Below are 21,456 nucleotides of genomic sequence, written 5' to 3' on the forward strand. Positions count from 1 at the left end.
CTGCCTGTGTGTGGCCCTTTAAGAGTGTTGTGTTAACATTGACTCATATTGCACCAATCCAGATGAGGCAATTAAGGGCAGAAATCTTGCAAGTGCATGTTGAAAAATGTCAAGATGATGCAATAAACAAAATGGTTTTGTTTATTGCATCAAGCCTTTTTGACCTTGTCAAGAACCTCTATTGAAATTGAGGCGCATACTGACAAAAAAAGGCCCAAAGGCCTACACCAAAAATTTTGAAAACAATATTTTCATGGATAAGGAAGCCAAACAACGTAACCAAGACATGAGAAACAAATTGGATGATAGATAATTGTTTTTAGTGTTTTTTACAGCTGATTTCAAACACAGGTGGAAAGCGACCCGTTAACACCACAGATGGCAGAAAGTTAAGACAGGAGGAAGGTTAAGTGAAGGAGGATCCTAAAAGCAGATGTGGTCGGCTTGCGTAAAAGAATAAAAAGGACAAAGTCACGATGAGGAACTAACATTTCAATTTCTCCATAAAAAGCACCTTTTTAGAGACTTAAAAGAAGCAGAGAGAGATAGAGAGGCAGAGAGACGGAGAGATAGACAGAGAGACAGACAGCGGGACAGAGAGAGAGAGAGACAGAGAGACAGACAGAGGGACAGAGAGGGAGAGGGACAGAGAGGCAGAGAGGCACCATGGCTGAATTCACATGGATTAAAATGTATGTTTTTCTGATGCTGTTGCTTCAGGTTACAGGTAAGAATACATGTTATGTTTGTATGTGTAATGGAAACATAGAAAAAGCATATTTGTCTATATCATCACTATTTACATTATAATCGTCATTTACTCAAGACAGCAAAGTGTTCTGTGAAATGAGTGAACTCCTGATCATATATTTATTTATGTTTATGTCTCTTTGCAGCACAAACAAGCTCCTTCCTCCTTTCCCAGGTCAGACCTGGAGATGAAGTCACTTTGTCTTGTCAAAATGTGATTAAGGATCAGGATAAGTGTAACAGTGCGACCTGGCTCTTTGATGGAGTAGAGCTGGTAACACGTGGTGGGTGGTTTAGTGTGAACGATCTAGCCAAATCAGACAAACTGAGTGTCACAGCAGACTGTTCTCTGGTCATAAAGAATGTCACAGCTGGGGATGCCGGTCGCTACACATGTCAACAGTACAAATCAGGAGTTAGAAAACGTCCAGATGCTGTGGTTGATCTGTCTGTTACCAGTGAGTATTTACATGTTGATGTTTTCAGCTCAAACTGTTTTGTTAGAACAAAATACTGAACGCTTTACAATAATCATGATTAGAATGATGATTACACTTTATATTTAATTTAATTTACTTATATATTATAACCCTGGTTGGTAACACTTTAGTTTGATTGATCACTGTTGACAATCAACAAGTAGATATGTAGTTGCATGTCAACAGTGAATGAGTTGATATTCAACAGAACTATCTCAACAGATAAGCAACATGCATTCAACTAACTGTAAGTTGCACTATTAGTAGATGGTTACTTGATATTCAATAGTGAAATATTTGATATTTAACAGAACATCAACACATATGTAACATGCATTGAACTAACTGTTAGTAAACTATTATCATAACTAAATTTTATTTTGTTAAAAGATTTTACAAAAACAGTCTGCAACAGAATTTTATTAACCAATATTCAACTTACATTCAGTATTGATCAACTGTCTCCGCACTCACAAGGTACATATCTCATCTAATGAATGAACAGTCAACCCTCTGTTCAATGACGGATTACTGCATGGGCAAAGTGGGCACGTGTCCAGGGCCCTGGCCAATAGGGGGGCCCTTGATTTTTTATTTTTTTTATTTAAAAAACTGCAAGTGGCCAAGACTTTGGTCATAAAAGGATTTGAATGTTTTTGATAATTGATTTTGGAATAGAGAGAGAGAGAAGAGTTTGAGAATGTTGCTCATCACGTGAGCTGCGTTGCGATATGCGGTTTGAATTAGGAGCGCAAGCGTTTAAATCTAAAAATGACAATGAAATGAGTTCAAACCAGCCGGCCAGTTGGATCCTAAGGATGCAGGCTAAAGTTGTCCAGGCGGATCAACAGTGTGGAGACCCGCTGTCTAGTCAACAGGCATAGTCGCGGAAACATATTCTCGGAAGGGGGTGCTGACAAAAAAAAAAGCTCAGCCAGACTTGACTCGTAACTCGCTTTGATATTGATAAAAAAAAGAAAGAAAATGCACCACTTATGCAACATTGTTACATGCAGCGGTGACACATGCCGTATTGGGCCGATTATAAGACAGGGTTTCCCCCTGGGAATGGATCGTAAAAAGTCGGTCGTTTTATATTCGGTGTCTAATATTCAGCGTCCAGTAATGGACTGCCTGTTAACAGAGCGATTATTCAGCTTAAGGGCCTGTGTCCAACTCGTGTTTATTTTCTTTATTTTCGGGTGGAACACTGTCTGCGCACTCAGATGCGGCCGGGGACATGCATTTGTGCGCTTGGAGAGAGAACGATGTGTAGAGAGAAAAAAAAGGCACGTGAAATGGCCAAAGAGCTCCACATCCCCAGCACTGAATTCAAAGCCTCGACTCATTATGTTGCAAATCACCGAGTCAGAGGCATGAATCGACAAAGCGATCAATTTACAGTGGCTTTTATGCTGTGGCCAACTGCGCCGTCCTTTTACACACCATCACCGCCTTCGTAATGTTCATATTTTATAGATTGCATCAAAGCCCTTAGGATAACAAGAATGAGATCGCTTTTTTAAAAACGATGTCCATGCGTAGGTGGTGATTATATTAACTGTGTCGGCTGTAGACTGAACCTAGATGAGCGATGCGGTTGTTTCACTTTAAAGTTAGTCGGCAGTGAGATTGGGGACATGTCTCTGTGTATCCAGGCTCGGGACATGCAATCGGATCGCGAAAGCCTGTCCCCTCTACAACGTTAACGTGCAGGAATCCCCGTGATCATTTAGTCTTAAACCACATAGTTTTTCTGCACGGCGGCTCACACTGGCACGGTCTCACTGTGAACGACACCAACACAGCGTTTCACCGGGTGACGCGCTGCCTCGCTCATACGGGGCTTTGAGTGTAGGCTCAGACGCAAAGAGTCTCTATCTCTTGCACCAGAGAGAGTGTATAGAATTGTATTTTACAACGTCTCTCTCTCTCTCTCTCTCTCTCTCTCTCTCTCTCTCGGCTGCGCGCTGCATTATAATGTGCGTGATTGTGGATTGTGCGTGCTAGTGCGTGTAGGCCTGTTTGCGTGTTGGTAGGGGTCCATGACTGGTTTGTGTCCAGGGCCCGTGGTCATGTTAATCCGTCCTTGCCTCTGTTGATCATTTATGTTCATTGTAAAATAAGAATATTTTATCAATCAATGATGAACAACCCTGTGCAGTTGACTTTCTGTTGATTGTAATATGACTGTCGACAATCAGTCGATATTCAACTAATGCTGGGCTTACACTACACGTCTTTTCACGCGATTTGACAGTCGCAGACAATCTTCCAATGTCGGACTGAAATCACAGGAGTCGTGCTGGAGTTGTGGCGCGCGCACGTAATCTCAGTCGTTAGGTGTATGGTGGTCTTCTGACCCGATTTCAGCCAGTCTTCTTCCAGTCTTGACGTTCCGACATTATCAAACAGGTTTGATATTATCGCTAGTCTTAGGGGGTTGGCTCAAGCGAAATGACGTAAACACACTCTCGCATGCACCAAGCACGACACAGGAGGAGCGGCATTAGTCGCGACCTGTGTCCGCCTGGTGAGGCACTTATTTCGAATACTTTTTCATAGAAGCCTCAGTGGAGAACCAAGCTGACAGCCGCGCAACCTGAACACTCTACCGTCAAATACAGGGTTAGGAGTTAAAGTTATTGGGGGATGAGATCAGCAAATAAAGCTGGTCAAATAACTAAAGGAAGTCCCCCGCTCGGAATATTGAATTAACTTGTTTTTAATTAAATAATCACAATCGCGTTTCCGGAAATAATATTAATCTCAAAAGGAATATAGTCTTGCAATATGAGACCCCCTGTCTTTTCAAAATCTCACTCTGTGACTGAAAACTAATGACTAGTTGTCTTCAGGTGTGAGTTGATGTAAGAGGGTTTCAGTCTTCAGTCTTTTCAAAGTCTTTTAAAAGTCCTCTGGTGTATGCCCAGCATAAGCATTAGTAGACATTTCCAAGGACTATCAAATTAAGATTTGCGCAATGTTAGAAAGACTTAACCCCAAACTTAACTTAACATCAGAGCACAGAGGCCTGTTTCAGGTAGCTGGTTTTACATACTCTGAGTTTAATCCTGCGCTCTGAGTTGGTCAACTCAGAGCGCAGGGTTGATGAGTAACTCTGGGTTTTCGGTTTCAGAACAGTGGATCAGCGTTGGGTCAATCAACTCTGAGCATGTTCACTCTGGGTGGAGCGTGTGCATAAAAGCCATCGTCAATGGATCGCTGATAACATGATTCACCATGGAAACAGAAGAAACAAATGCGTGATCCTCCCACTTCTCCACTTCTCAAAAAAAAAAAAAAAAAAACTTCTCCGCTACTCCCACTAGAGTTAGAAATATTAACGAATGAGTTTATGGTAGCCTATGGAGAAGAATTAACGGGGATATTGTCACATAACTCTGATCTAATCTCCTCGGCAATTCAGAAAAAAACAGAGCAATCATTTCGCTTCCGTATGAGAAGCCATAGTCTATTTTAAAAAGTTACGCATATCAGCAGTAAAGTAATAAAGCTGGCGTGGCACAGCATTTCTGACAGTGTTTTATATTCGCTGTATAATATGTTGGCAAGCTATAGCCTAATAGCCTACTGTGCAGTAAACAGAACAGACTGTCACTTCTTTTAAATGGGGAGTGAAAGACATTAACGTCTGACATATAATGTGACAGTTTCCATTGAAGAGCCTGATTGATTTATTACCTGATCCATTTTCCTCAAGTGATCACAGTTTAAATTATTATATAATTTTTATATTCATATTAGGCTATTTAACGAGGCTCGTCTGTGACTTTAGGATCGCACAAGTGAACAGTAACTATCGCGTGCAGCCGCAGCGTTACATGAATCCACCTGACATAAATCTGTTCAGTGGCACAGACGTTAAAAAGCATACAATACAAATAGGTTTATTAATCTGAATGTAGAGCATGTCACGATGTGTAAGGTGGTCGCCTATATGAACGGACCGAGGGCTGAGAACAAGGCTACTGATCAGATAAATGATCGGTCAAACGTAAAATCATCAGGAAATGATAAAAACATCCCGATGGAGATTTCTATGGAGTGATTTTGCTTTAAACTGTACAGGGACGCGTGTGACAGTGGCACTCTTTCTTCAGTCGGAGCTGCAGCGTAAAGTGAAAACAAACTCAGGGTAGGTCTAACCACCTCCCGAGCAGGTTAGACCCATGGTGTATGTTGCCGCAGTAACAGACTCTCGGTTGCGCTGAACCTGCTTCTTGAAACGGAAAACCCAGAGTTTCCACCAACTCAGAGCGAACAAACTCTGGGTTGCCTCAAAACCAGCTACCTGAAACAGGCCTCAGGTTTCATACTGAACAGTTGGTTGAGTTGTGTTTGTCTGTTCAGGTGAGGACACAACAACTGGACCAAAACAATCAACAACAACTGGACCAAAACAATCAACAACAACTGAAAGAACGACAATGACAGCGTCTGCAACTGACAAGTCTTCAACAAACCCAACAGGTAGAGACTGAATATTTTTTTACTTCTGATCTCAGAGACATTTCGCCTTTCTGTTTTATCTGGTTTGTGTTGTTTCACATGTTTCGTCAATACATTGTAAATGTTTTGGAAAGCTTGACACACTGATAACTTTTCTTCACTGACATTATTGTTCTTCTCCTACAGATGGTCCAGACTGTTCTGTTGTGAACTACGTGATGGTGGCTATGCGTGTGGCTGAATTTCTCCTCATTACTGTGATCACTGTTCTCCTCATCAGAGCTCAAGGTGAGAACATTCAGACCAACGTTTGTTTAGAGCGATTAACACAAAGTGTGAGTTTAGAGCTGAAATGTTTCTCTGTGGTTTATCTTCCAGTGAACCAGAGAACACCTGATGACACCACTGTGAGTTTAACATCAAATATTAAAGGTGCTCCGAGGAACTTTTAATTTGTGTTTCATTCTTGCACCCCCTTTGGACAAAAGCGGTAGTGTTTTACTACGCCAGCTGTTGTTCCTGGTTGAGCATATACCCATGACAAAGGCATCAAGAAAAACTATTTAAAAGTAGCGTTCTTTGCACTGATGATCTCGTTTGCTGTTACATATAATGTATGGTCATCAGAGGAAAAATTAGACTTTCAGAAATATTTAAAAGTTCCTCGTTGCACCTTTAAGTGAACTGATGTGCGTCAGATTTTATTTAAATTTAAATTTTAATAGTAAGTCAGTGCAAATTATGTGAAAGCTGTTGTTCATGACTGTCCATGTAACTGTAATGCAGGGGCCTGTTTCAGGTAGCTGGTTTTACATACTCTGGGTTTAATCATACGCTCTGAGTTGGTTAACTCAGAGCACAGGGTTGATAAGCAACTCTGGGTTTTCGGTTTCAGAACAGTGGATCAGCGTTGGGTTAATCAACTCTGAGCGTGTTCACTCTGGGTGGAGCGTGTGCATAAAAGCCATCGTCAATGGATCGCTGATAACATGATTCACCATGGAAACAGAAGAAACAAATGCGTGATCCTCCCACTTCTCCACTTCTCAAAAAAAGAAAAAAAAACTTCTCCGCTCCTCCCACTGGAGTTAGAAATATTAACGAATGAGTTTATGGTAGCCTATGGAGAAGAATTAACGGGTATATTGTCACATAACTCTGATCTAATCTCCTCGGCAATTCAGAAAAAATATATAGTACATAGGCCTAGTCCATTTTAAAAAGTTACGCATATCAGCAGTAAAGTAATAAAGCTGGCGCGGCACAGCATTTCTGACAGTGTTTTATATTCGCTGTATTTGGGAAGCTGTAGCCTAATAGCCCACTGTGCAGTAAACAGACTGTCGCTTCTTTTAAATGGGGAGTGAAAGACATTAACGTCTGACACATAAGGTGACAGTTTCCATTGAAGAGCCTGATTGATTTATTATCAGATCCATTTTCCTCAAGTGATCACAGTTTAAATTATTATATAATTATTTATGTAATTTTTATATTCATATTAGGCTATAATATGAATATAAAAGGGCTCGTCTGTGACTTTAGGATCGCACAAGTGAACAGTAACAATCGCGTGCAGCCGCAGCGTTACACGAATCCACCTGACATAAATCTGTTCAGTGGCACAGACGTTAAAAAGCATACAATACAAATAGGTTTATTAATCTGAATGTAGAGCATGTCACGATGTGTAAGGTGGCCGCCTATATGAACGGACCGAGGGCTGAGAACAAGGCTACTGATCAGATAAATGATCGGTCAAACGTAAAATCATCAGGAAATGATAAAAACATCCCGATGGAGATTTCTGTGGAGTGATTTTGCTTCAAACTGTACAGGGACGCGTGTGACAGTGACACTCCTTCTTCAGTCGGAGCTGCAGCGTAAAGTGAAAACAAACTCAGGGTAGGTCTAACCACCTCCCGAGCAGGTTAGTGCCACGGCATATGTTGCCGCAGTAACTGACTCTCGGTCGCGCTGAACCTGCTACCTGAAACGGGAAACCCAGAGTTTCCACTAACTCAGGGCGAACAAACTCTGGGTTGCCTCAAAACCAGCTACCTGAAACAGGCCCCAGGACTGTGAATGTCTCACTGTTTGTGTTGCTCCAGGTTTCATACTCAGTGAGAAGCAGAAGAGTGAGGCGTTCAGGAGCAGCAGACAATCAGGTAAAGATCAGATCAGACAGTAACTCATGGTGCCTTCAGGTTCAAAATTATATAAGTAAATTATCTGTGAATTGTGTAGGACACAGTGGACTATGACGACGTTGGAGAACCTTCTGCTTCTGTCAGAATCCACTGATCAACAACTTCATCATCAACTCACCAGAGAAATGACTCCGCTGCAGCTTCACATTTCCTCAACGCATTATTTAGCATGAAGGGTCGCTACCATTTGAATTAAGGCTTCCAGATTCTTCAGATCTGCTTTTTTGTCACACATGGGAAAATGTAGGGTGAGATCATAAAACACTCTTTTTGCCTTTTCTCAGGCGAGGATGAACCGATTTCTAAACATTTTCTGCAGCTTAACATTTCTTCAAAGCATTATTTAGCATGAGAGTGTGTTACTTCATTCATCTTTAGGTCTTAGATGAGGTCTTCATTAATGTAAAATGTAAACGCTGATTTTTAATAGAAGCCAGATATTGAAGCCTTGATTTGATCTAATTTTAAGGAACTTGCTGTACATTTGGGTTATCTTTTGACCTTTACTAGGTTCTTCAGACCATTTGATTGTTTTTTATGTGTCAAACATACCCATTGGAATAATTTACTCTTGTTTGAATATGTTGTATGTTTTTGCTGAGCTGGCTGAATAAAACCAGGTAGATCTTTTGATCTACTGAAAAAGACAGATTTCTCACTCATCCTTTTTCCTACTTCTGATACCAGTTTAGCAGCAGTCGGGATCAGGATCAACAAGCTTCCTTGTTGAACAGCTCTGTTTTCTGAGAACTCAAATGTGTTGAGTTGTAGAAATACCTTTTGCATCCATGTTTTGATATCGAGCAGATAGTATCGGTGGAGAGGGTGGTGGCAGTGATGGTTTAGGGAGGTAGAACTGTGTGTCGTCGGCATAGCAGCGGAATCAGACGCCATGGCAGCGAAGGATCTGTTCAAGTTGGAACATGTAGAGAATGAATAGAAAACAAACACCAAACTCTGGGGGACACTGTGGCTGATTGCAGTGAATGTCTGCAGTGAGTATGAAGCATGAGAAACCTCAAAACAACAGTTGAAGTATTGATGTCATACTAGTTCAGCCACTACTGACGTGCACAACATGTGTGTTTAAAGACAGATGTATGACAGTTTAGTTTTCTAGAGGTTAAAGTTGTTTTAACAGAATTTCACAAACGCCATTTTGCCTAATGTCCCAATGAAGTGTTGACCAGCTGTTCTTGTGAGTCTTGTGTGTTTCTGGTGTCTATCTTTTATTTTATTTTTTATTCAACCTTTATTTAACCAGGAAAGTCCCATTGAGATTAAAAACCTCTTTTTCGAGGGAGTCCAAGAGGCAGCTACATGTTACTTGTGTTCACTCACAATAATATACTCACAACATATAGACAGAAATTAAAATGATAGAAAGCAAATAAAATCAGATTTTTTTTTTTAAATCATAAACAAATCTGATCATCTTTAGAGGCTCAAACCTCCAGATCTCTGCTGCTGTTGTCATCACATTCACACTCAAACCCTTCCCCTTCAGTTCTTAGGAATAGACGACTGCAAAGATGAAATGAGGAACTGTTTCGTCTGCTGCCATCCTTTGACGCGTTAAGTTTGTAGGCGTTAACAGTGACTCTTACTGCACTAATCCAGATGATGCAATTAAGGAGTGAATCTTAAAAGTGCATGTTGTGCAGTTTCAAGATGTATTGCACTAAAAAGCCTTTGTGCGGGGGGCGTATTTGTTAAGTTTGAGTGCACACAATTAAAGTTGAATTCTTGTCTGGTTTGGGCTGTTTAGTGCTTGACCCCCTCACCCCCCACCCGAACCCCCAATCCCTTCCATTTATACAGTGTACTTAACTAGGCCTATCAAGTAACACACAAAAAGGATACATATATTTTTTTTCTTTTAAATGAAGGAGGATCGTAGGAATGAGTCAAAGAAGGAAAGGGCAGAAGTCAAAATGAGGAACTGACGCTTTACTATAATTCACAATAATAGGAAGTTTCTCTGTGACAGGCATCAGTTTAGAGACTTACAAGAAGCGGAGACAGACAGAGAGACAAAGAGAGAGACAGAGAGAGGCAGAGAGGCACCATGGCTGAATTCAAATGGATTAAAATGTATTTATTTGTGATGCTGCTGCCGCTGTTTACAGGTAAGGATACATGTTTCGTTTTTATGTGTTAGATGAGTGAGTGAATGAGTTTAGTGAACTCCTATAAAACCTAGGATGAGGCACACAGTACATACAAACCTTTGTTGTTACTACAAAGGTCTACAAATAATTTAGTCATATATTGATTTCTCTTTCCCTCTCATGCATTTATTGTATCTTCTCAGCAGCACAAACCAGGCAGGGTTCCCTCTCCTCCACTGTCAGAGATGGAGATGAAGTCACTTTGTCTTGTGAAAATGTGATTAAGGGTCAGCATCAGTGTGACAGTACAACCTGGAGCTTCACTGATTCAATAAGCAAAGCCGCAGTAGAGCTGGTGACACATGGACAGACGCTGGAAGAAAATCAGACAGACTGAGTGTCACAGCAAACTGTTCTCTGGTCATAAAGAGGGTCACACCTTACGATGCTGGTGGTTACTACTGTCAACAGTGGAAATCAGACGTTAGAAAAGCTCGAGATGCTTTGGTTAAACTGACTGTTGTGACCAGTGAGTATTTACATCATGATGTTTTCAGCTCAAACTGTCTACTATATAGAATAGAACAAAAGTTAACAAGTTATTTTAACTCTTATTCTCTCTCTCTCTCTCTCTCTCTCTCTCTCTCTCTCTCTCTCTCTCTCGCACTATCTCCATCTTTATCAGTGCATAAATTTGAGTACAAGGGTAAGATGTATTTACAATGCGCTGGGTGGATGTATGAACAATGTGAACACACAGTGAAGTGGCTCTTTAATGGCAAAGATGTGGAAGAAGATAACGATCAAGTGATGATAGGAGTTTATCCCTGCTTCACCTATATGAGAATTCCGACTTCTCATCACATTTACACATCACGGGACAAACTACTGACATGTGAAGTGACTGATAAAAGCAAAGTGCAGCTGTTTCCCTTCAGACTTCAGCACTCAGGTGAGAATATGTCGAGCTGTTTAAAGTCACTTCAGATGAGAATTATTACCTTAAATATTTGTTTCATTTGATGTTTTTAAAGTTGTAACATTACATCAGAGCAAAGGTTTCAAACTGAACAGTTGGTTGAGTTGTGTTTGTCTGTTCAACAACAGCTCGACCAAAATCAACAACAACTAAATTAACAACATCAACTGAAAACATCCAAAAAGAAGAAACTGACATGACAGGGTCTGCAACCGATGAGTCTACAACAGGAGCACCAGGTAGAGAATCAACATTTCTATATTTCTGTTTCTACTAAATCTATCTCTCTCTCTCTCTGCACCTTCTCACACTCTTTACTGTGAAACACGGTTATATTTAGAAGAATGATGCAGGGTGCTTCAGTGGTGTAGTGGGTAGAGCGCATACCATGTGGACCATGTGGTTGCGGGTTCAAATGTGACCCGTGGACCTTTACTGCATATCATCCCCCCCCCCCACCCCCTCTCTCTCTCTCTCTCTCTCTCTCTCTCTCTCTCTCTCTCTCTCTCGGCTGAGGGTGGAGTTATTCCCTTTTTCAGTTTGTTTCAATCAGTAAATCTGATCACTAAACTCAAAGTCAGCATACTCAGAAATATGTTTCGGTTTTATGTTGTTTGGAGTTTTCTGGTTTGTGTTGTTTCATTAATAAATGGTTAGTTAGATGTTTTGAGAGGGGGATGTTCAAAGCTTTCATTGCTGAAGTTTAAGTGGGGAGCTCAAGGTATTCAACTTCAAGTTGAAACGTCTCTTCAACATTGCTAGAACAGTCCCCAAAGAGTGGCAGAACCGGGTTCCCCTGTTCTAAAAGCAGGACCACAGGGAGTGTACCAACCATAGACGTATCACACTTCTCAGCCTCCCTGGTAAAGTCTACTCCAAGGTGCTGGAAAGGAGGGTTTGGCCGATAGTCGAACCTCGGATTGAAGAGGAACAATGCAGATTCCGTCCTGGCCGTGGAACAACGGACCAGCTTTTCACTCTCGCAAGGATCCTACAGAGGGCCTGGGAGTATGCTCATCCAGTCTACATGTGTTTTGTGGATCTGGAGAAGGCGTATGGCAGGGTTCCCCGGGAGATACTGTGTGGGGTGCTGCGGAGTCCCTTCTCAGGTCCATACATTCTCTGCGCTTTATCACTAATCCTGTTTGTGATATTCATGGACAGGATATGGAGGCGTACTCGTGGTGGGGAGGGGTTGCAGTTCGCTGGACTGAGGAGCTCGTCACTGCTTTATGCAGATGATGTGGTTCTGATGACATCATCGGTCTGTGACCTTCAGCTTTGACTATATTGCTTCCCAGCCGAGTGTGAAGCAGCTGGGATTAGGATTAACACCTCTACATCTGGTTCTCAGCAGGAAACTGATGGATCCTCTACTCCAGGTCCTTACCCAAGGGGTCTTGTTTACGGACAAGGATGTCCCCCGGGCACCTCATTAGGGAATTGTTCCAGCTGGGAGAAGGCCTCTGGCAAGACCCAGGTCTAGGCGGAGAGATTATATATCCACACTAATGACTCAATGCCAGTCAGAGCTGGTCAATGTGGCCTGAAAAAGGGAAGTTTGCAGTCCACTGCTTGAGCTGTTGCCCCTATGACCGGAAGATTAGTGAGAAATTGTTTTGAAATTCTTGAAACAGTGGTTATTAACAAATCTGTATTTTAAATTGCTTTATTACATTTATGCCACTCAATGACATCAGGAAACAAAGAAAAAGAGAGTTGAAGAATTTTTTAAACCAACAATCACACAACCAACATATGTGCATCTCTTAAACTTCAGCTCTTTGTTTTGGTAACACAAGTTTTCATTGTCTTTCCAGGTTGGTGGTTGTACGTCCTTGTGGCTGTAGCTTTACTGACACTTTTAATAATAGTTGTGGCAGTCATCAGATGGAGGAAAACTAAAGGTGAGAGCACAGAGGAAACTTTTTAATTTTTAATCATCAATAAATTATAAAACTGGATTTTCACTATGTAAGCTTAAATCGACTCCTTTTGTCTTTTTAGGGAGCAGAACCCGGACGAACGACAAAGTTGTGAGTTTAAAATCAGTTCTTCACTATAAATACACTATACATTTAGATTCTACAGCTGAGACAATAAAATAAAAGCACTGACTGTTTTGTATTAAAATTAAATTGTAAAGGTCTAGGAAATGAAAATGAGGAAAAGAAAAAGGTCCCAAAGCTCATTCAGAAAAAAAATTACAAACTGTTGCATTAGTTCTCCTTTTTTTTAGATTATTTTTGGGCATTTTCAAGCTTGATTTGATAGTGTAGAGAGAGAGAGAGAGAGAGAGAGAGAGAGAGAGAGAGAGGGGGTGGGGGGGGGGGATGATATGCAGTAAAGGTCCACGGGTCACATTTGAACCCGCAACCACATGGTCCACATGGTATGCGCTCTACCCACTACACCACTGAAGCACCCTGCATCATTCTTCTAAATATAACCGTGTTTCACAGTAAAGAGTGTGAGAAGGTGCAGCAAAGATTTTAAAAGGGAAGTTAGATGATGCAGCTTGACCACAGCAGAGGAAGACATGGTGGGTGTGGACAAGAGGGCAGAGACTTGTAACACTCAAAATAGTGAAGTCCTGTATGACTGTGTGTGTGTGTGTGTGTGTGTGTGTGGGTGTGTACGTGTCGCCTAAAAGCTACATCAACTGATGTGTGTCAAATTGAATTTAAATTTTAAGTCAGTGTAGATGATGTGAAGCTTCTGGTGACTGTCCATGTTACTGTAATGCAGGACTGTGAATGTCTCACTGTTTGTGTTGCTCCAGGTTTCATACTCAGTGAGAAACTGAAGAGTGAGGCGTTCAGGAACAGCAGACAATCAGGTAAAGATCAGATCAGACAGTAACTCATGGTGCATTCAGGTTCAAAATTATATAATTAAATTATCTGTGAATTGTGTAGGACACAGTGGACTATGACGACGTTGGAGAACCTTCTGCTTCTGTCAGAATCCACTGATCAACAACTTCAACATCAACTCACCAGAGAAATGACTCCGCTGCAGCTTTACATTTCTTCATAGTATTATTTAGCATGAAGGGTCGCTATCATTTGAATTAAGACCTTCAGATTGTTCAGATTTGTTTATGTTAACATGTGTAAGTAGCTTAGCATGACCCCACCTTTATCACTCACTATTCAGCTGATAGCAGTATTGCATTGGTCAACAGTGTGTTCCGCCCAAGTTATCAACAGAGAAGAGTCAAAGGAAGGAAATGGGTTTAAAAATGTCTCAAATGCTTAACGTGCTCATATTGTTTTGCATTTTTATACTGAGGTATGATCTTACTTTTTGTTTATGTCATTCCTGCATCTTTAACATTTACATTTCTAATGATTGAACATGTGTATTAATACTTTTGTACTTTGAAGTTGTAAGCTCTTGAAAGGTAGAGATGAGGTTTGACCTGAGTTTGACCTGACCCTCTCTGTGTCAGTAGGAACAGGTAGAAAGCTCATAGTTTAATATAGATATGAGGCCTGTGTCTGTACTAGACATGATGTGTGTCAAAGTGCAGCTACAGGAGGAGAGAGAGAAGTAAAGAAATATATATATATATAATGATGCTTTGATGATTTTTATTCATGATATGTTATAAAGTCAATTGATTTCTTGTGTTTCCTTTTCTTACCTTATACGTCCTTATTGTTTAATATAGATACGATAGGATTTTGATTTAGGTTTTTGGAGCTTTCCATGTTGTTAAGCAAAACTTTTAAATCATTTACTCTTGTTTCAATATATATTTCTGCTGAGCTTGTTGAATAAAACCAGGTAGATCTTTTGATCTACTGAAAAAGGCAAAACTCTCACTCATTCTTTTTCTTCTGCTAGAGACACACATTACAGTATTCATGTCAAACAAACTCAGCTACCACAGATGTGCACAAAGACTTTCTTGTCCAACTTGGTTGAAATGTGTCTTTGTCCTCTCCCTATCTGTTATCTGATCATCTTTAGAGGCTCAAACCTCCAGATCTCTGCTGCTGTTGTCACCACATCCACACTCAAACCCTTCCCCTTCAGTTCTTAGGAATAGACGACTGCAAAGATGAAATGAGGAACTGTCTCGTCTGCTGCCATCCCCGGCCTGTGTACGGCCCTTTAAGAGTGTTGTGTTAACATTGACTCATATTGCACCAACCCAGATGAGGCAATTAAGGACAGAAATATTACAAGTGCATGTTGAAAAATGACAAGATTTGTTGCTCTAAAAGCCCTTTTTGAGAGAGGCCTAGTTTGTTAACTAATAGCACAATAGTCCAACATTGTATGTCTGCTTGAAATGGTAATGAGCATAATGTATGTCAAATCAGTGAATATCTCTTCACAATCAGCTACCTGTCTGTACTGTGTGTGCTAAAAAATCAAGTGTGTACAAACAGCCAAAACACAAACTATGATTGGTCAACAAACAGAATCGCTTACCCCACCTTTAAGGTCAGTGTGCACTTCATACAGGCGCAGCTCATGTCAGATACAGGTTAAGTGAAGGAGGATCCTAAAAGCAGATGTGGCCGGCTTGCGTAAAAGAATAAAAAGGACAAAGTCACGACGAGGAACTAACATTTCAGTTAATACAGGAAGTTTCTCCATAAGAAGCTCCTTCTTAGAGACTTACATGAAGCAGAGAGAGGCAGAGAGACGGAGAGATAGGCAGAGAGACAGACAGAGAGACAGAGAGGGAGAGAGACCATGGCTGAATTCAGATGGATTAAAATGTATGTTTTTCTGATGCTGTTGCTTCAGGTTACAGGTAAGAATACATTTTATGTTTGTATGTGTTATGGAAACATAGAAAAAGCATATTTATTAATATCATTATTATTTACATCATAACCGTCATTTACTCAAGACAGCAACATATTCTGTGAATTGAGTGAACTCCTGATCATATAATTATAGGTAACACTTTACAATAAGGGTACATTAATTAATGGTTAGTTAATGCTTAATAAGGTTCAACTAACCATTAGTTAACTGTTAACTAATGTCTCTAGTAAGCATTTACTAATGGTGTTCATGTTAACTAAGGTATTAATTACTACATTATGTAATATTTATAAATATCCTATATTAACCTTAGTTAACACATTAATTAAGCATGAACCAACAGTTAATATAATAATAAGCATTAATTAACTGTTAACAAATGTCATTTTCATTTTTGTAACAGTACTTAAGCATAATTAACCATTTATTAATGCTCTTTGTGACCCTTATTGTAAAATGGGAACCAGTGACGTGCGGTGAGGTCAGTGAGTGGGTAGGCACTGAGTTCTGAAAGCCAGATTTCTCTAAACCTATATATTGTTAAATCAAAAACAATAAACAACAAACAGGCACCCACGGCCGATTTCAAATAAGTTCCTCCCTCTTTCTCTCTCTCTCTCTCTCACACACACACACACACACACACACACACACACACACACACACACACACACAAACACGTCACAGACACACACACACACACACACACACACACACACACACACACACACACACAGACACACACACACACACACACACACACACACACACACACACACACACACACACACACACACACTATTGCGATCTCGACTTTCAAAGTCTGATCTATAATGAAAAGCTAGTATCAACAGTTTATTAGTTATATACTATCAAACCCGTATTAACCAACTTGTAGCACAATGCTTTAATTGCTTATTATTCCTTCATAAAGAAGACTCTCCTCCTTTGCTCCTTGTCCTGCAATAGACGCACACCCAAGCCTCTTTGATCTAATAGCGCTGGATTTACCCTCTTCTCCACCTGAGTTAACGTCTAAATAAAGTACAATATTCAATATATAACACCGTGTTTAAAGTTCCTATTTTATCAGAGCCCCCTCATCCTTTAGGATGTTGCCGAACTCCGCTAAACTATAAACCCTTTCTAATATTGTTTCAGAAAAATCCTTCTCCTGTGTTCACGGAAGGTTTCAATTCACAAGTTATTGCCTATAAGTTATGCGAAACTTAGTTTGTAAACCACCCTTCTAGTAAAATAGAACAGATATACTATTTTCATAATTTAAACATCCTCGTCTAAACCTGGGAAGGTATTAGAACCTATTCCTTTTATTTTTAAAGATTAGGTGTATGAGATTATGTAATTGTAGTGTTGTCAGCTATGTAGGCGGTGCAAAGGTTACATTACTTACACTGTGTCCTCATCGGGGCGACTCTCGTCCTGGATTAAAAAAAAACTTTTCCTAGGTCCCGGTTTCACAACATAAACTGAAAAATGTCAAGATTTGTTGCTTTAAAAAGCCTTTTTGAGAGGCCTAGTTTGTTAACTAATAGCACAATAGTCCAACATTATATTGCTGCTTGAAATGGTAATAGGCATAATATATGTCAAATCAGTGAATATCTCCATATAAGATTTAAAAAACAATAATTAGAGCCTAAACTGAAGTCACAAGTGCACTGTCAGGCTGTGTCTCATTTAAGGGGCCGCAGCCTACGAAGGCTGCATTTGAAGACCGATTGCGTCATAGGCTTGTAAAGGCTTGTTCCAGGCTAGGCTCGCAAAGGCTTGTTCCATTTGGAAGGCTCCTTCTTATGCGGCCGAGAAATGCAGCCTTTGTTTCACGGTTTTGAAGGGTCCAACAGATGTATCCTTCGCGGCCCAACATATCCCAAGATTCATTGGGTTTTTTTCAGAGATGGCATAAAATAAAATAAAAAATAACAAAACAGCAACGTGTTGCTCCATCTTCTTAACTTTTATCTTCCTTTCTTTTTTTCTTGTCTTTTCTTTTATTTCTTTAAGATATTATTTTGGCATTTTTATGCTTTATTGATAGTGTAGAGACAGAGTTGAAATGGGGCAAAGAGGGGAGTGACATGCAGAGAACGACCGCGGGCTGGAATCGAACCCGGGTCCGCTGCTGGCCGAGGCCCATGGGGGGGACACCCTACCAACTGAGCTAGGGGCGCCCCCATTTTCTTTTATTTCTTCTTGTACTTTTTTTTCTTTTCGTCTGGTAGGCAACTTCATTTCTTTTTTCCTCCGTTGACAAGGCTGTTTCCGTTGGCAGCGATCAGGGTTGCTAGGCAGCACAGGAGCGGCGAGTCGTCACGCAAGGTAACGGCTTGTTACGCAAACCGGAAATGCTCGTAAACGGAGACCTGCGGAGACCGTCTCATTTAACAATGCCCGTTCGGCCTTCGATTCGGCCTTCACGGGCTATGGCCTTCATAGACCGCATGTCCTTAGAAGGATGCGGCCCCTCGATTGAGACACAGCTTGCGACAGCCAACTCCTCTCCCAAAAGTGAATGGACAGTCCAATAAGAACAGAGAATCGGAGCCTCACTCTGATTGGTCAAAGTATCAGCTCATGTTAACTTTGACCAATCAGAAATCACATACCACAGCTTTAAATGCAAAAATTTATGGAAAGGCCTTAACATTAGTCTGAAATCAATCACCTGGGAGGACGAAATCTAAGAGTTGTGTGACGCTGTTCCAGGTGCATCATGATGGAGATGAGGACACAGTGGACTATCACATCGTTCATGTAGAGGTTTTGATTAATGTTAAGTATTGATGTTAACTAGAACTACCATCTTTCGGTTAACAATTGCAGAACGGTGGTAGGCAATGCTACGGAAACCTGCTTTAATATTAGACAATTAATATATGATATCAATGATGGGTGTCTAAATATCCTTTCTCAAAAATATGATATGATAAATGTTCATAAAACTTAGTTAAAGAAACAGCTTTTTTTACTGTCTTGGACGTTTTGGGAGTGGCCGTATCTTAGTAAGCTTGTAATTGTTAGTTTGGAGCAAGATGTGCTTTTGCTTTTTGCTAGAGTAAGTCTGAATGATGTTTTAGTTGTTAATTGAATCAGTGACACTGTTGTCTGGTTTACAACTAATAAATCTCATTCTTACTTTTAGGCCTACACGTGTTGTAATTAAATCATGTTTTATACCATTTCAAATAAAGAGTACATATCAATATTCAATTTGGAGTGAAAAACAAACCAATTATCCATTTCATTACCATTTCTGAATTGAATTTTAATTCTAAAAGTCTTGAAATAAATTGTGTCTTTCAAATATCTTGCTTTTATGGAAAACAATATTAATTTTGAAAAGTGTGTAGCCTACTTCTCAAATTACCATCTGGACCTCCAAATATTTCTTTGCACATCCCAATTAACCAATTACCTAAAAATAATTGCATGAACCATCCTTTTAATACTCTGGAAAGGCTCTGCATTGAAAAGGTTTGTATAGGGAAGCGGATATAAAAATAAATTTGTCCCTTTTTGTCTTAATGTCCTAGCGTCCTGTGAGCCGTGTGTGTTTCTAGTGTTTATCTGTTGATCATTACAGGCTCACACCTCCAGAGCCCTGCTGCTGTTGTAACCACATCCACACACTAATACTTCCCCTTTAGCTCTCAGTAAAAAGATTGATGCAACGATATGAGCCAACAGATGAAACTATCTACAAACTTCTCCTTTTTTTTATTTATTTTTTTATTTTACAAACATTTTTTAATTGCCACAAGTGAATACAAAGGTGTTAACTAAATGACTAAATTAAAACATCAATAGTATATCGAAAATTGCGGAAAAAGATGTAAAGAAGAAAGGGAGGGAGGGAGAGAGGGAGGGAGGGAGGTAAAAATATAGAAAGTCTGAAGAAGTGGTATAAGCTCAGGCAGCTACGTGAGGACATATGTGTGCGAGTGTGGAAGTTAAACACATCAGATTATATGCAGATTAAGTTACACAAGCGAAGGAGGGAGACCGTAAACAGCTCTGAGTTGCACGAAAACAGGACGTGCATCGTTGATTTTAATCATGAAGTTGAATAGTAATTGCGAAAGATGCACCATAGCCACAGCATGACACTTGACACTCAATATGAACCCTACTCTACGTACAGCTTGATACAGGATTAGAATGTCTCGTTTAGGGCCAAGCAGCGGACCCGGGATTGATTCCCGCCCGCGGTCGTTCTCTGCATGTCACTCCTCTCTCTGCCCCATTGCACCTCCGTCTCTCTGCACTATCAGTAAAGGCCTTTGCACACCGGGCGCGTTTTATTCGTGCGAGTAATCCGTTAATTAACGGATGTATACAGAGTCAATACAAGCTTCCACACCAGTGCCGTCATTTCGCATCGCAAATTTGCGTTTTTAATTTTTTCGAACTGAGTTCGATTTTTCTGGGACGTCGCTTCTAAAGTAAGACGCGACAAAATTCACATTTCAAAACATTCGCTTTTACGTTGCGTTTATTCGCGTCGCGCCCGGTGTGCAAAGGCCTTAAAGCATAAAAAAATGCCCGAAAATGCCAACATTATATTGCTGCTTGAAATGGTAATCAGCATAATGTATGTCAAATCAGTGAATATCTCTTCACAATCAGCTACCTGTCTGTACTGTGTGCGCTAAAAAATCAAGTGTGTACAAACAGCCAAAACACAAACTATGATTGGTCAACAAACATAATTGCTTACCCCACCTTTAAGGTCAGTGTGCACTTCATACAGGCGCAGCTCATGTCAGATACAGCTTAACCTTCCTCTCGTGTTAGGGTCGCCACCGACCCCTTTTGGATTTCAAATGCATAAAAGAACCACACAGGTTTTGTTTATTGCATCAAGCCTTTTTGACTTTGTCAGGAACCTCTATTTCAACAAAATAAAAAAAAATGTTTAACTTAATTATAAAATGCTCTGGTGGAAATGATAACACTTGTGGTGTAAGGGTCGTTTTCGACCCGGTTATAAAATGAGATTTAAAAAACAATAATTAGAGCCAAAGCTGAAGTCACAAGTGCACTCAGCCAACACAATGACAGTCAGCTCCTCTCCCAATCATGTGAGCTCTGGGGAGGTTCTCATTTTGCCTTGTTTGTATACCTGCATAAAAGCAAGTTCTAGATTCTAGAACTTGCTTTTAGTATATCGTCCCTCTCCAACATATGAGGGTTGTGTCTTTAACATGGTTCTGCTTGTGTGTTAGTTAACTCCATGCTTTGGCTGATTACTCTGTGTTTTCTCCACCTCAGAGACAATAGTTAGTTTAAGTTTGAATCTCGCTGCGCTAGCATTAGCAATAGCAATATCAGTAAACGTCATTATACTAGTCTGTGATTGGCTGATTCCTCTGCCGCTAAGGCTTTGATTGGCTGGTTGTTCTGACTCAAAGACCTCTGATTGGCTGTCTGCAGAGCCTTCTCTTTTCTAAGGCTGTGACAGTCAGCAGACCGCAGAACATTGGAGAGAATAGTTAAAAAGAGGTCGAGGGGTTAGAAACATGAAAAGCTAAAATAGGCTGTTTATTTCAGGTAACCTATTTTTGCAGTCAAAATATTTATAAGATTTTTAAGAAAGTATATAAAATATATTTATTAAAAAAAAAAAAAAAAAAAAAAGC

At 40.3% G+C, this 21,456-nt stretch overlaps 1 protein-coding gene and 1 long non-coding RNA gene across 2 annotated transcripts in view; both read left to right on the top strand.

Annotated features, from left to right (window-relative positions):
- The first annotated feature begins 6,084 nt into the window (after nt 1-6,084).
- LOC307265935 lies at nt 6,085-8,511 on the top strand. Its single transcript, XR_013845360.1, has 3 exons — nt 6,085-6,109; nt 7,814-7,870; nt 7,950-8,511. It is a non-coding gene; the product is annotated as an uncharacterized lncRNA (long non-coding RNA).
- Nucleotides 8,512-10,377: 1,866 nt separating this feature from the next.
- LOC307266303 (uncharacterized protein) overlaps nt 10,378-21,456 on the top strand; it is a 69,874-nt gene continuing 58,795 nt past the window's right edge. Inside the window, exons 1-5 of the mRNA XM_080048282.1 lie at nt 10,378-10,552; nt 10,709-10,975; nt 11,131-11,241; nt 12,823-12,909; nt 13,010-13,038. Coding sequence (XP_079904408.1) covers nt 10,552; nt 10,709-10,975; nt 11,131-11,241; nt 12,823-12,909; nt 13,010-13,038 — 495 coding nt within the window. The 5' untranslated portion in view covers nt 10,378-10,551. The remainder of the gene's footprint in view (nt 10,553-10,708; nt 10,976-11,130; nt 11,242-12,822; nt 12,910-13,009; nt 13,039-21,456) is intronic.

This window comes from Ammodytes marinus (genome assembly GCF_949987685.1).
Source record: "Ammodytes marinus genome assembly, chromosome: 19".
Lineage (NCBI taxonomy): Eukaryota > Metazoa > Chordata > Actinopteri > Uranoscopiformes > Ammodytidae > Ammodytes > Ammodytes marinus.